General features: G+C 36.9%; 2 protein-coding genes across 4 annotated transcripts in view; one reads left to right on the top strand and one right to left on the bottom strand.

Annotated features, from left to right (window-relative positions):
* Positions 1–26: 26 nt before the first annotated feature.
* LOC144530823 (interferon-induced very large GTPase 1-like) lies at positions 27–16,458 on the top strand. The gene is given in 14 exon segments (XM_078270586.1): positions 27–622; positions 2,940–3,047; positions 3,289–3,882; positions 4,289–4,335; positions 5,373–5,481; positions 5,622–5,753; positions 7,027–7,061; positions 7,926–8,034; positions 8,175–8,306; positions 9,794–9,828; positions 10,127–10,244; positions 10,370–10,404; positions 10,510–11,529; positions 11,531–16,458. Coding segments are annotated over 13 exon segments (6,306 nt in total). The 5' UTR covers positions 27–622; positions 2,940–2,959; the 3' UTR covers positions 15,383–16,458.
* The window catches only part of LOC144530838 (galectin-1-like), a 4,757-nt gene continuing 2,158 nt past the window's right edge, over positions 13,930–16,528 (bottom strand). For all 3 annotated transcript variants that reach the window (XM_078270607.1, XM_078270608.1, XM_078270609.1), the window contains one exon: positions 13,930–16,444. In XM_078270607.1, coding sequence (XP_078126733.1) covers positions 16,298–16,444 — 147 coding nt within the window. In that variant the 3' untranslated portion in view covers positions 13,930–16,297. The remainder of the gene's footprint in view (positions 16,445–16,528) is intronic.

Genomic DNA, 16,528 nt, shown 5'->3' with positions numbered 1-16,528 from the left:
TTGGTAAACAACACAGCGGCTGTGCAATAAAATGCAGTTATCAGTAACCGGGTTACTACTATTTATCATGTAGCCTAACGTTATGGGAACATGAATAAGTGGATTTCTCTGTGCTCATGTAAAGTTTACATGTAAACTCATTGATTTCTTCTAAATTTACAAGGTTTTGGAAGTAAAGAGCTCTCTTACTCTTTTGGTTACTAATTTAACGTGCATGCAGAATATCACTAGATAGAGCTGTCTTCTGTAAATGAACACACTTTTATAGAGTGTATTATGTTTTGTTGCAAGTGTTCAGTGTTGACAGTGGTTTGTGCTGGACTGTTGTTGGTTAAATCCAGAATCACCCTCAGCCTGCCAAAACCCATGAATAGTTTTCCTTGAAGTCACATGGTTTCAAGTAAATCATGAGTTAGAGTAGTTCTACTTTCAGTTTTGAAATTTGTTACTGATTTACAAGTCATGTGCATGCAGAGGTTCTCTGCTCCTTATACCCATCATATCAGATTTGATCAGAGCAGGTGGGAAGGGTTTGTAAGGGGCAGACCAAGAACAGGAAATATTTCTGACTAGGCAGCCACATCTACACAGACCACGCAGAGCTAATGAGACATAATAAAAGGTGAGTAACAAGTATATACAGTATATATTGATTGTATTGCTTTTGTGTGTAGCTCTTCTCAAGCAACTTAAGTTCAATCAGGAAAGGCTTAATATCAAACATTGTTTGACACTGCACAATAGGAAAGGTGAATAAATATGAGAGGAGTCGTTGGCAATTAGATCCCATAGTGACATCATTGATTTAGGGGGGTATCCTGAGCTGTAAAGGAGTATCTCAGTTGGAGTCTAGACACTGGTGGTGGTAATAAAGGGGTTAAGAGCACCTTATGGGTGCTGGTTTTGATGAAACTAGAGGTGGACGGGTTGGAGGAGGCTTGCATCGATCTGCATCAGTCAACTGTTGGAGTTGGAAGCAGGATAAGAAAGAGATAATGTAAATAAATAGAGGAAGCATCAAGATAGAATTTCCCGTTAGCTTCATTTTCACCCATTTTCACATCTTCCTGACATTAACCATCCCAGCTAAATGTCTAACCCCAACCTTTAACATAACCATACAGTGGGGCTCGAAAGTTTGGGCACCCCAGGTAAAAATTTGTATTAATGTGCATAAAGAAGCCAAGAAAAGATGGAAAAATCTCCAAAAGGCATCAAATGACAGATTAGACATTCTTATAATATGTCAAAAAAAGTTAGATTTTATTTCCATCATTTACACTTTCAAAATAACAGAAAACAAAAAATGGCATCTGCAAAAGTTTGGGCACCCTGCAGAGTTAATACTTGTACTGCCCCCTTTGGCAAGTATCACAGCTTGTAAACGCTTTTTGTAGCCAGCCAAGAGTCTTTCAATTCTTGTTGGAGGTATCTTTGCCCATTCTTCCTTACAAAAGTCTTGGGGCTTTCTGTCACGCACTGCTCTTTTAAGGTCTATCCATAGATTTTCAATTATGTTGAGGTCAGGAGACTGTGAAGGCCATGGCAAAACCTTCAGTTTACGCCTCTTGATGTAATCCACCGTGGATTTTGAGGTGTGTTTAGGATCATTATCCATTTGTAGAAGCCATCCTCTCTTTAACTTCAACTTTTTCACAGATGGCATCAAGTTAGCGTCCAAAATTTGCTGAAATTTTATTGAATCCATTTTTCCTTCTACTCGTGAAATGTTCCCTGTGCCACTGGCTGCAATACAACCCCAAAGCATGATCCACCCCCATGCTTAACAGTTGGACAGAGGTTCTTTTCATTAAATTCTGTGCCCTTTCTTCTCCAAACATGCCTTTGCACATTCCGGCCAAAAAGTTCTATTTTAACCTCATCGGTCCACAGAACTTGTTTCCACAATGCATCAGGCTTGTCTATATGTTCATTTGCAAACTTCAAACGCTGATTTTTGTGGTGAGAAGAGGCTTTCTTCTGATGACTCTTCCATGAAGACCATATTTGTTCAAGAATCTCTTTATAGTGGAATGGTGTACCTAACTCCAGTGTCTGCCAGATCTTTCTGGATGGATTGTGCAGTCAAACGTGGGTTTTGACTTGCTTTTCTCACAATCCTGTGAGCTGTTATGTCTGATATTTTTTTTGGTCTTCCAGATCTTGCTTTAACTTCCACTGTTCCTAATGACTGCCATTTCTTAATTACATTCCGAACAGAGGATATTGGCATCTGAAAACGCTTTGCTATCTTCTTATAACCTTCTCCTGCTTTGTGAGCGTCAACTATTTTCACTTTCAGTTTTCTAGACAACTGCTTAGAAGAACCCATGGTGCTGATTGTTGGGGCAAAGTCAGATGAGTCTGGGCATTTAAAACCTTTGAGACTGACATCACCTGGTCTTTCCAGACGATGATTGAGAACAATCCATGACACTGTCAGGTCTCAGCTTTCCAAAGGGGGCGGTGCATGCTATAAACTCTGCAGGGTGCCCAAACTTTTGCAGATGCCATTTTTTGTTTTCTGTTATTTTGAAAGTGTAAATGATGGAAATAAAATCTAACTTTTTTTGACATATTATAAGAATGTCTAATCTGTCATTTGACGCCTTTTGGAGATTTTTCCATCTTTTCTTGGCTTCTTTATGCACATTTAATACAAATTTTTACCTGGGGTGCCCAAACTTTCGAGCCCCACTGTATCCTAAACCTAATTCTAACAGTAACTTTAAGCCAAGTCATAACCTTAAACGTACTTCTTTGAAGTAGTGAGGACCGGCCAAAATGTCCTCACAATATGGTTAATGGTTATTATTTAGGACAAAATACAATGAAAATCATGCATTAATTTGTAATGCCACCTTAGGCCTTGCTGATCAAGAATGCACATTTGCTGTTATATTTTATTGTTGTATTGTCTCAATGGCTTTATCATACAGTATGATGATAAAGGAATAAGATGGAGGAAGACAACGATGACAACACAGCAGCTGGAGGAGGAGGAGAGTCTGAAGCCATATCTGTACCATCTGCAGCCAATGAAAAAGGTACTATTTTAAACAATTGATTGTACAGTTGATCAACATTAACATTGGTTGTATAAGTTATATTTCAGTTGAGTTTTAAATGCTGTGAGGAATTGAATCATATTTAACTAATCGTGAATATGAGAATAAGTTTAACCTTTTATTTCGTCATTCCATTTCTACAAACGATAACTTTTGCAATGCTGTTTCAGTGATTACTGCAGTGTAACATAGTGATCTTATTCTGTTTATTTTGTTTCAGTGACACCTAAGCTCACACTTGTGTTAATTGGTGATACAAATTCCATTGAGATTGGATCAAAAAACATCTTAATTGACCATGACGGACAAACTCACGTGGAACAGTTTTCAACCAGACTGTATGATTTGTGTGGTCGGCACATCTTTGTCATTAACATGCTTGGTCTACAAAACATTGATAAATTCCCATTGAATCAGGAAGTGCATGCATTTCTCTTACTGTTACCAAATGGTCAGCATAACAACCATTACAGTTCAGGACTGCAGTGGTTAGAAAAAGCTTTTGGGAAAGGATCACTTGCTTATGTAATGACAGTTGTGACTCATAGCTCAGGTGAAAACTCTGAAAGTGCCCTGACAGACCTGAGAGCAAACAGCAGTTTTGTTGAAAAAAGATTCCACACATGTACAAGAAGTATGATGGATGAAAAAGAGATAATAGCTTTGCTGGAAAAAATAGACATCATGGTTTCTGAAAATGATCACCACTGCTACAGTGGAGTGATGTGTGATGAAAAAGAAGAGCAGAAACTACACCTGCTGGACCATAAAGAAGAAACAATGGATTCCTCAGTGTTTCAGCAAAATCAAAGAGGTAAGGTTTTAGTCTAGTTTAACTGTTTAGGCAACTGTTTTCAGATAACAAGTTCTAAGAGCCCCTGTACAGTACCTGCTCAGCACCAAACAGCAGACAGATATTTCTCTCTGGATTTTATAGTCTCTAACAACTGCCTGGTCCATGTCCAGTGACTGTGGTACCTACGTAAAGCTCAGTATCGCCCCCTGTGGTGGAAATGTGTTTTGACGGCAGAGAAGTTGCACCCCCAAATTAAATTTGAGAATCGCGATTTTCGTTTGACGTTTGTGCCAAAGCAACTAAGAAAAACTGTAAAAACACATATTTGCAATTTAACAGAGAAGTTGCAAATGTAGTGATAGTTAGCTAATCCCGTGTTATTAAAAAAAAAAAATCATGATCCTGTTCAATCTGTTTTTCTCAGGTAACTCTGCAGTAGAGGAGTTGGAGGAGAATGCAGCTGAAATCAAGGTAAAGATGAGATCGTTTCACCTTCATTAGTAATCATCATTATAGAGCAGCATCTGTTTTCTAAAACTAACTCTATTTTGTGAGGTTAGTCAGATCAGATTTGAAGTCTCACACCTGAATAAACAGTTCTTCACATATGAAGATTAAAACTGTACATATCATTTTACCTTGCTTTTATTTATTTATTATTATTTTCCACTGTGTGCTATTGATTTGAGTGTTGTACATTCATCTTGTTGCTGTTTTCTTGGCTAACTTACTAATGAAGACATTCTTAATCTCAGATGCTCTAACCAGGTGAAGTAAAGGTTAAATGAAATGATCTGTTTTCTTCAGAGAGAAATATTGTACTTTTTACTCCACTACAATAATCTGACAGTTTTCGTTACTAGTTACGTTACAAATTAAGATTTTTGCACACAAAACACATGTAGTTTATAAAATACGATGTTTAATTATAAATTAAACTACCCAACAATATAAAGGCCTGCAAGTCCAGCTGAAACTATTAGCCGATTAAACACACAACTTTTTTGAATTTTTCTGCATTGAGTACTTTTACTTTAATAGTTTCAATACATTTTTCTGATGATACCTGCATACTTTTACTTAAGTTACATTTTCAATGTAGGACTTTTATTTGTAACAGTGTTTTTTACATTGTGGTATTAGTACTTTTACTTGAGTAAAGGATCTGAATACTTCTTCCACCACTGATGATCATCATTATAGAGCAGCATCTGTTTTCTAAAACTAACTCTTAACTCTAAACTTTCTGAGGTTAGTCAGATCAGATTTGAAGTCTCACTCTTGAACAAACAGTTCTTCACAGATGAAGATTAAAACTGTGCATATAATTTTACCAATTTTTTTGTATTATTTTACTGAATTGGTGCATCACTGTGTGCTATTGATTTGAGTGTTGTACATTCATCTTGTTGCTGTTTTCTTGGCTCACTTACTAATGAAGACATTCTTAATCTCAGATGCTCTAACCAGGTGAAGTAAAGGTTAAATGAAATGATCTGTTTTCTTAGTGTGATCCAGTGAATGAACCTGGTGAAGGTGAACACTCAGAGAAGAATGATGACAACACAGGAGGAGAGTCTGAAAACACATGTGTATCATCTGCAAACAATGAGAAAGGTAACAGTTTAATACAAATGTTAAATGGCAATAACATTATTTTAACAATAATTTTATATTTCATTTCCAACAGTGTCAATAAAATATGGAGCTAACTAATTAAACTAATGTGATATTTGCTGGCTTTGACCCTTCAACAGGAGAGGCTGATGAAGTTAAAGATGTCAGCAATGAAAGCAGCAGTAAGATGACTGAGGGGTCGATGGAGGAGAGTGACGCAGTGAAGGACACAAGTCCAACCTCTCAGACTGTTTCAACAGCAACCAAAGAACGTGAGAATGACCTTATTGTCTTTTATTGTTGTATTGTATTTCTGCAAAATCTGCAAAACTAAAGTAAAAAATAAACCCTATCTCTAATTTAAGGAGAGGAGATGCATCTTGCTGAACAATTAACTTTTTCAATACACAAATCATTAATGCAAATAAATCGTATTAACTAGAATAGTTAACTGACCAAATTATGTATTTTATGCTTTATTTGTTGATCCTTTAGAGGAGGTTAACCTCTAGGTTGGAAACCACTGGATTCTAACTGTGTATAAAGTAATGAAAACTAGCTCCACCTCAACCAGCTTCAAGAAAATGCCTCTTCTCTATTAATGTATCAGTATTAAAATTCTAATAGTCATTTATAATACTATATCAGTCACAGGGGGCATTTTTCTGCAGGACAAGTACTACTACTTTAACTTTTAATAATTAAAAGTACATTTTGCTGATAATACTATAGTAATTTTACTCAAAAAATATTTTTAATGAACATTTACTGTCACCACTTGAAAGTAATTTAAAACAAAACAAAGAGAGTACAGAATAATCAAATACCGGCTATCCAGACACTACTGTCCATCTGGTCACACCATCAAATATTTGCCTTTACAATACACACTGACATCTTCTTGCATGTTACAGCCCTCACCTACATGTATCTGCCATTATGTCTCTGTGTTGCACTAAGATTTGAAGAGGAACATGCTACTAATTGAAATTAAAGATTTTTGTGTTTTCAATTCTTTTTTTACCAGATGTTTCAAATGTTCTGACTTTTGGCTCAAATATTTTACAGGATTTACACAATGAGTGTACTGATAAACACATCTTGAGAGTTATACAGATTATTATAAAAACCCTTTAGTCCACATTGATCCCAGAGGCTAACACAGAGCATCACTGGATCATTTGAGGATACAATTGTACTTAAACATTTGACTTTTGTTCGAGAGCAACAAGAAATGCATTAACTGTTGTGTGAAAAACACCTATTGCTTTGAGATTTCCATATAGTGTTTTGACAACAACAATTTTTATTTAATGTTTGTGCCAAAGAACTATAAAACTTCAATGTTTCATTCTGGCCTAAATGTTATATTGTGGTGATATTGTGTCCCTTCCAACCCTGGTAAAATTGCCTCCAGATAAAAAATGGAAATTAACACTGAAATTTAGTAAATATAATGAACCATGAATGATGGTTAACTAATCCAGTGTTATGTTTTTAAATCTTGATCCTGTGCAATCTGTTTATTCTCATGTAACTCTGCAGTAGAGGAGTTGGAGGAGAATGCAGCTGAAATCAAGGTAAAGATGAGATCGTTTCACCTTCATTAGTAATCATCAGTGGTGTAATGTAACTAAGTAAATTTACTCAAGTACTGTATTTAAGTACAAATTTCAGGTACTTGTACTATACTTGAGTCTTTTATTTCAAGCCACTTTCTACTTCTACTCCACTACATTTCAGAGAGAAATATTGTACTTTTTACTCCACTACAATAATCTGACAGTTTTCGTTACTAGTTACGTTACAAATTAAGATTTTTGCACACAAAACACATGTAGTTTATAAAATACGATGTTTAATTATAAATTAAACTACCCAACAATATAAAGGCCTGCAAGTCCAGCTGAAACTATTAGCCGATTAAACACACAACTTTTTTGAATTTTTCTGCATTGAGTACTTTTACTTTAATAGTTTCAATACATTTTTCTGATGATACCTGCATACTTTTACTTAAGTTACATTTTCAATGTAGGACTTTTATTTGTAACAGTGTTTTTTACATTGTGGTATTAGTACTTTTACTTGAGTAAAGGATCTGAATACTTCTTCCACCACTGATGATCATCATTATAGAGCAGCATCTGTTTTCTAAAACTAACTCTTAACTCTAAACTTTCTGAGGTTAGTCAGATCAGATTTGAAGTCTCACTCTTGAACAAACAGTTCTTCACAGATGAAGATTAAAACTGTGCATATAATTTTACCAATTTTTTTGTATTATTTTACTGAATTGGTGCATCACTGTGTGCTATTGATTTGAGTGTTGTACATTCATCTTGTTGCTGTTTTCTTGGCTCACTTACTAATGAAAACATTCTTAATCTCAGATGCTCTAACCAGGTGAAGTAAAGGTTAAATGAAATGATCTGTTTTCTTAGTGTGATCCAGTGAATGAACCTGGTGAAGGTGAACACTCAGAGAAGAATGATGACAACACAGGAGGAGAGTCTGAAAACACATGTGTATCATCTGCAAACAATGAGAAAGGTAACAGTTTAATACAAATGTTAAATGGCAATAACATTATTTTAACAATAATTTTATATTTCATTTCCAACAGTGTCAATAAAATATGGAGCTAACTAATTAAACTAATGTGATATTTGCTGGCTTTGACCCTTCAACAGGAGAGGCTGATGAAGTTAAAGATGTCAGCAATGAAAGCAGCAGTAAGATGACTGAGGGGTCGATGGAGGAGAGTGACGCAGTGAAGGACACAAGTCCAACCTCTCAGACTGTTTCAACAGCAACCAAAGAACGTGAGAATGACCTTATTGTCTTTTATTGTTGTATTGTATTTCTGCAAAATCTGCAAAACTAAAGTAAAAAATAAACCCTATCTCTAATTTAAGGAGAGGAGATGCATCTTGCTGAACAATTAACTTTTTCAATACACAAATCATTAATGCAAATAAATCGTATTAACTAGAATAGTTAACTGACCAAATTATGTATTTTATGCTTTATTTGTTGATCCTTTAGAGGAGGTTAACCTCTAGGTTGGAAACCACTGGATTCTAACTGTGTATAAAGTAATGAAAACTAGCTCCACCTCAACCAGCTTCAAGAAAATGCCTCTTCTCTATTAATGTATCAGTATTAAAATTCTAATAGTCATTTATAATACTATATCAGTCACAGGGGGCATTTTTCTGCAGGACAAGTACTACTACTTTAACTTTTAATAATTAAAAGTACATTTTGCTGATAATACTATAGTAATTTTACTCAAAAAATATTTTGAATGAACATTTACTGTCACCACTTGAAAGTAATTTAAAACAAAACAAAGAGAGTACAGAATAATCAAATACCGGCTATCCAGACACTACTGTCCATCTGGTCACACCATCAAATATTTGCCTTTACAATACACACTGACATCTTCTTGCATGTTACAGCCCTCACCTACATGTATCTGCCATTATGTCTCTGTGTTGCACTAAGATTTGAAGAGGAACATGCTACTAATTGAAATTAAAGATTTTTGTGTTTTCAATTCTTTTTTTACCAGATGTTTCAAATGTTCTGACTTTTGGCTCAAATATTTTACAGGATTTACACAATGAGTGTACTGATAAACACATCTTGAGAGTTATACAGATTATTATAAAAACCCTTTAGTCCACATTGATCCCAGAGGCTAACACAGAGCATCACTGGATCATTTGAGGATACAATTGTACTTAAACATTTGACTTTTGTTCGAGAGCAACAAGAAATGCATTAACTGTTGCGTGAAAAACACCTATTGCTTTGAGATTTCCATATAGCTGATACCTGCATACTTTTACTTAAGTTACATTTTCAATGTAGGACTTTTATTTGTAACAGTGTTTTTTACATTGTGGTATTAGTACTTTTACTTGAGTAAAGGATCTGAATACTTCTTCCACCACTGATGATCATCATTATAGAGCAGCATCTGTTTTCTAAAACTAACTCTTAACTCTAAACTTTCTGAGGTTAGTCAGATCAGATTTGAAGTCTCACTCTTGAACAAACAGTTCTTCACAGATGAAGATTAAAACTGTGCATATAATTTCACCAAATAATATTTTAATGAAAAAAGTAGTATCTCTATTTCTTTCTTTTTTTAAATCTTGCGGAACAGTGAACTTTGTGAATATACAAGTAACTGTTGCTGATAAATGTTATTAATCTGGAAAAGTTAACTGATCAAAACAATTTAAAATGTATTTCATGTTTGATCCTGGTATCTGCTTGTTCTTACATTATCCTGCAGTAGACAAGCTGGAGGAGAGTGCAGCTAAATCAGAGGTAAAGGTGAGATTTTTTGGTCCTTAATAGCCGTTATACAGCAATGTTTCTTTTTTTTAATGCTCTTTATTTTTCAGGTCAATTTTAGCTGAAGATTGGAGCTAATTGCCTTTTAATTTAAGTTTAACTCCAAACCTATCTGTTTGGACACATTGATCAGTTAAAAACACTTGCTTTAATTTTGGTTTTGTTGTAGTCTGAATAGGTATACCACTGTCTATTTTTGATCTTCATGGTCCTAATCTCCATGGTTCTAACCTGGTAAACTAATGTTAATGGGGATTCTTTGTTCACTTAGTGCAATCCAGTGGACGAACCTGGTGATGAACAATCAAATCAAACAAAGAATGATGACCACACAAAAGTAGGAGGAGAATCTGAAATCCAGCCAGTACAATCTGAAACAACTGATGAAGGTAACATTGTAATAAATACTTTAATAGAGCAATAACAAAACAACTAGTTAGGCTTATACAATTAAATCATTGGGTACAGTGAACATTACTATTAGAAATTGCTCTGACCCATCATTTTGCTGCAGGTAGCTCAGATAAAGATACAAGTGGAAACAAGGAGGTAAGAATACTTAATTTACAAGATCCTAAGGACTATTTACTTATACCCCATTGTGTTGCATGTTAATATTTTGCATATAGTACATGTTTATTTACTTATTTGCAGAAGTCAGTGGAGATTTCTGAAGAGCTCAACAGGAAGACAGAATATCAAAGAAAAACTAAAACACTGCTCAGCAGACTTCACCTTGAAGACAAATATCGACAGAAGTTGACACCAGCAGATTTTCTTGAAATAGGTCCACCTGTGAAACAGGACCATGACACATCTGAAAAAGATCTAGCTCATACTTTTCTTCAGAGGTTGTTGATGTTAGACTACAGAGCCAGATATATTCCTGTAAGACAAGACAGTCCGGAAGTGAGCCATTCAAAACCTGATCTACTGTTTGAGACTGTTGAGACAGACAATGATGACTTAGATGTTCTTTTGAGCAGCAGTGCATACCCTGATCAATCAGAACAGACTCATGTGCATCCAATGGATGTTCAAATGGCAGTATTTCACTGCTCAGACAGCTTTTTTAAGCAGAACATGATGACAAAGCTATCACAATGTCAGTACGCCTTACCGTTGCTTGTTCCTGACCCAGTCACAATGGATATTCACTGTCCTCTGTGGACATTCAGACAAATAAAGAAAAGCTGGAAGATAACTGAAATAAAAGATAATTCAAACATGGTCACCATGAAGAGTTTGCCCATCTGCAAAGCTGAGACACCCATGGTGTCATTTCTCCGCCTGGGTTCACAATCTCTGTCTAAATCTCAGCTGATGAACACTTTGATCAACGACCGTCACAACACCTTCTTCCACAGAAACTGTCCAGGTAGCACCAAGTCTCGTCATCTGATGGATGGTGTGGCAGAGATTGCCTGGTACTGCCCTGCTGGAAAACCCAATGATCAATTCACTGACTGCATTGCCTTCTGTAATCTTCATGGTGATGCACTGTCATTTGAAAAACAGCGTGAAATAGTGACTGAAAAATCTTCAGTCAATGTTGTTCTTGTACCGAGTCTGGAAAAAGGTGACACACATTTTGCACTTATCTCAGACCTTTACCTATCTCCGAAGCCTCTAATTATTCTGTTGGCTGATAATGATCGTTGCGCAGTTCAGATGAAAAAAAGGTAAATACAAAATGGGTCTAAAGGACAGAAGCCAGTCTAATATTTCTGAAGAGCTGAAAAAAATAATTGGAGACATTTTGTCTGGACCACATGCATCCTTCCAGCTTGAAACCATGACTGATGTCTCTGGTATCAGAGTGGATGAAGATGACAAAGTCTGCAAAAAAGGGAAATCTGATGCAATGAAAATTGTGAACTTGATTCAGGTGATGGGTGTTTCAAAGATCAAAAATGAATTGTTCCCTTGTCAAGGCCAACTGTGGCATAAGTGGTGCAGAATAAACAAAGAACGGTATCACCTCAAAGGACACATTGAGAAGGAGAAATGTCAAAAGCAACAGGAACTGATGCAAATACGACAGGATCAATGCACTGCTTCTTGTAGTGAACCGATGAAGTTGTTCATTGAAAGCCTCTCATCTTTACCATCAACAGACAAGGAGTATTTTCTGAAGTGGACTCAGATCTTAATAGATGCCCTCTCCACAGATGATCTTACTTCAATTCTCCAAAGCTATGATGAAAAGTGGTCTGAGGTCTTGGCTTTGAAGAAGAAGCATGACACATCTGATCTGTTAAAAAGAAAGCAAATTGAGCTTGATCAAATATCAACAAAACTACAGTCAGCAACTTTTGGCTTGGAGCACATCTTTAGAGAAATGGGACAGATCTATGAAGCACATGCATCTCAGCAGGAACAAACAAAGAGGGGACAGCCTGACTGGTCTAAATTTCCTGAGCTGGCTGCAGAGCTGATGATATCAGGACACCCAATGGAGCTGATGGATGGTGATGCAGGTCATGTGCCTTTGACTTGGATCTGTAGTCTTTTAGATGAAGTCATAAAGAAACTGGGCGACAAGAGAGTTTTTGTTTTGTCTGTTTTAGGCGTACAAAGCAGTGGAAAATCAACAATGCTGAATGCCATGTTTGGGTTACAGTTTGCAGTGAGTGCTGGCAGGTGCACCAAGGGTGCCTTCATGCAGCTGGTCAAAGTGTCAGAGGAGATCAAGAAAGACTTTCAGTTTGACTATGTTCTAGTGGTGGACACTGAAGGACTGCGTGCTCTTGAGTTGGAAGGTAACGTCAATCATCACCACGACAATGAACTGGCAACATTTGTTGTTGGTCTGGGAAACTTAACACTGATCAACATCTTTGGAGAGAATCCAGCTGAGATGCAAGATGTTCTGCAGATTGTTGTTCAGGCGTTCATGAGGATGAAGAAAGTTAAACTTTCTCCAAGTTGTGTGTTTGTTCACCAGAATGTTACAGATATTGGAGCTGCAGAGAAAAACATGGATGGAAAGAGACGGCTGCAAGAAAAACTGGACCAGATGACCCAACTAGCAGCCAAAGAAGAGGTCTGTGATGCTGAGTGCTTCAGTGACATCATTGCTTTTGATGTGCAGAAAGATGTGAAATACTTTGCACAACTATGGGAAGGAAGTCCACCTATGGCTCCTCCAAATCCAGGTTACAGTGAGAGCATCCAAGAGCTGAAGACCATCATCCTCTCTAAAGCTTCACAGTCTGCTGGGACTACTATTTCAGAATTTAAAAGCAAAATTCATGACCTGTGGAACGCCCTGATGAACGAAAACTTTGTTTTCAGTTTCAAAAACACACTTGAAATTGCAGTGTACAGAAAACTTGAGGTCCAGTATGGGAACTGGACCTGGGCCCTGAGGAGCAACATGTTGACCATTGAGAACGGGCTTTATACCAGAATTGAAAATGGAAACCTTGACGAGATCAAACTCAATTATCTTCATAAAGAAATGAACAAAAACTACAAAGAAATCAAAAAATCAATGACAACATACTTTGATGATGACAGAGACAAAGAAATGTTGGTTCAGTGGCGAGGACAATTTGAAAACAAAATCAAGGAGTTTCATGATGAACAAGTGAGAAGAGTTAAAAGAAAACTGGATGAAGTCATCCAGCAGAAGAATGCTTGTAAAAAGCTGGATGATAAGAAGAAAGAGTTTGAGAATAAGCTGGTACAAAAGAGCAAAGAGCTCGCTCATCAGTTAAAGGACAAGGCAAAAGATGAAGAGGAACTTAAGAAGCACTTCAACTCTGTCTGGAGGGGCTGGGTTAGGGAACTAACTGCAGATACAAAACCTATTGAGGACATCAACTATGAAGAAGATCAGTCAACTATCCTTCAGGAGCTTGGTTTTGAATGGCATCTAATAGATGAATCCAAAAGAAGTGGCAGATACACAAAAATATCAGAAGATGGTGATTATGATCACTATGTAACCCTCACAAAGCAGAGAGAGCTCTGTGATACAAGCCACCAATCACAAGATGATGACAGGGAAACCAAGAACAAAAAAGGGCAAAGAAATTATTCATTGTCAACTGTCTGGGTGTCTCTTAAAAAAATGATTGGAATTATGTCAACACCACAAGTTGAAAAACATACATCAGGGAGATTTCTCTCATGTGAAGAACAGAAACTGATCACAATCCTCATTGACGATGTTGAACAACAGACCATAGACATAATTGAGAAGAAGCCTGTAGCTGCAAGAGGCTACAGTCTAACTTACTTGCAAGAAGTGGCCAACAATGTAAAAGAAAAAGTGACAGAATTTGAATCAAAGAGGAAATATGCTCTGAAGAAGGAGTTTACAGTTGATCTCTTACTGTATGTGTTTCACAGAGCAGAGAGTTGGCTTTCACAGTCCCACAAGAAATTCAAAGAAAACAACGATGCATTCAGTTACGTAGAAAGCAAGAAAATGCAATTTTACAACATTTTCAGAAGCTTCTGCAAAGGAAACTCATCTGCTGTTGTGCTCGGAGAACTGATGTGTGAAAAACTGAAGGTTTCCACTATTGAGGCAGTCTGTAACAAGACTGCCATTAATCTCGCTGGAGAAATGAGGTGCACTTTCCCAGCATTCAGTGGGAACAGGCTGAACTTGGAGAAACATGTGTTGAAGTCACTGGCTGAGAAAGAAGACTTTGACGGTTTTATCACCTACATCCGACACCCAAGGAAACAAGTAGAGGCCTTTATAAAAGAGGAAGTAAAGAAATACATCTTCACAGACAACGAAGATAAAGCACAGAATATACTCAAGAAAAATGTTGAAGACATCAAAAACCTTCTGAGTCAAGCTTTAATTGATGCTACAGAGAAAGTCAAAACACAGAGTGGAGACCCAGACATGTGGGTGAAGACATTTTCCAGTTTGTTAAAAGATCAGCTAACATTCAACACCATCTGTTGTCAGAACTTCAGTGACATAAACGATTTTGACTTTCTTAAAGAAGAGACAGAGAAAGGCCTTGTATCTGTCATAAAGAAAGTGAGCAGCCTCTCACTGGATAAGATGGAGGAATTCAGGATGAAGCCTGATCAAATCCTCATCGATCAGCTGTGTAACTGTTGCTGGGCAACGTGTCCATTCTGTGCAGCTGTTTGTACCAACACATTGAAAGATCACAGTCCTGACAAACACAATGTCCCTTTCCATCGCCCCTCTGGGATTGAAGGATGGCACACTAGAGGCACGGTGGAACTGGTCACTGATTTCTGCACAACATCAGTTGCAAGTGATGGACATTTCTACCCCAATCATGATTCAGATGAGAGTATTCCTTATAAAGAGTATCAAAAGGCTGGGAAGAAGTATGCTACATGGCAAATTACTGCTGATGAGTCTAAGCTGACATACTGGAAATGGTTCGTCTGTCGATTTCAAAAACAACTGGAAGATCACTATGTATTAAAATTCCAGGGAAGAGGAGAAATTCCCAGTGAGTGGATAAACCACAAGAAACAAGAAGCTATCGAAAGTCTGGATGACATGTACAATCTGTGACTGAGCCAGAAACAACCACAGCCCTACTCAAAGTAACAGAAAGCCTAAAGTGCCTTTAGCTGTTTAAAAGAAAGAGCAATTATTTATTTGGTGTAATTAAATTCATTCAGAACACCAAATGTCAAACCCAGAGAAATCTGTTATTTTATTTCTGACACGGAACATTTCCTTCCTGACAAGTTAGAAAGGACAAGGGCAAAGAAGAGAAGGAAGGAGAGCAATCTCTGATGAGATCAGGGCCACACTGGTTGATCATGTGATCAACCACGGGTTGACCATGACAGAAGCTTGTCAGGAGTCCAGCCCAACTTGAGTCACTTTACAGTGGTGTCCATAATTCATACCTGGTTTTATGGTTGTTTTCTTACTGTTACAATAGTACTAGTTTGCCAAATAAATATTTTCCGTTTCAACATTGCATTGGTGTTCACAGTGCACATTTCAACCACAGATTACTTTCACTTTAAAACATTGTATGGAAATGTAGATATAAGCAAACAAAGGATTTAGATTTTAAAACAGTGTGGACATGGTATATCCAAAAATGTACTATTATGAAAAAAGGTTTGCCATTTGTTGCAAAGGCTTCATTTTGAGAGGTGTTCATGGCATTTTGAATGCAGGGTTTCATTTGAAGGAGATATGAGGCATTTTGCATGTGCAGTTTGGGGAATTGTGTGTAGTTTTGAAAAATGAGACAGTTATGAAAACATGTGACACACACACACAATAAGATCATTTGGATTTAAACAGGTTATATTCTTGTGCACAGCATTTTTAAATAAAGATACATTTCCAATTCACTGAAGATCTACATCTGATTTATATGTCTAACAATAACCGACCAAGTCTCAAAGTCTCGACTTTAACCAAACTGATACACGCAGTATTCATGTGTTACAGCAGTTTCGTCTCTTAGCATATCTTAAAGGAAGTCAGTTTGAAGTCCCCAACGATTTTAATGTAGCTGATGACGTCCATGTTGTGACGGTTAGGGAACTGGACTTCCTGTCCATTGGGAAGCTCCACTTCAAACATGTCTCCAACCAGCTTCAACACAAGCTGAAATAGAGGAAGATACTTCAGCGAGGCAAGGCAAATTTATTTATATAGCACAATTCAGACACAAAGACAATTTCTTGGTTT

This window comes from Sander vitreus, chromosome 15 (assembly GCF_031162955.1).
Source record: "Sander vitreus isolate 19-12246 chromosome 15, sanVit1, whole genome shotgun sequence".
Classification (NCBI taxonomy): Eukaryota; Metazoa; Chordata; class Actinopteri; order Perciformes; family Percidae; genus Sander; species Sander vitreus.
This window is presented reverse-complemented; position numbering and strand designations above follow the sequence as displayed.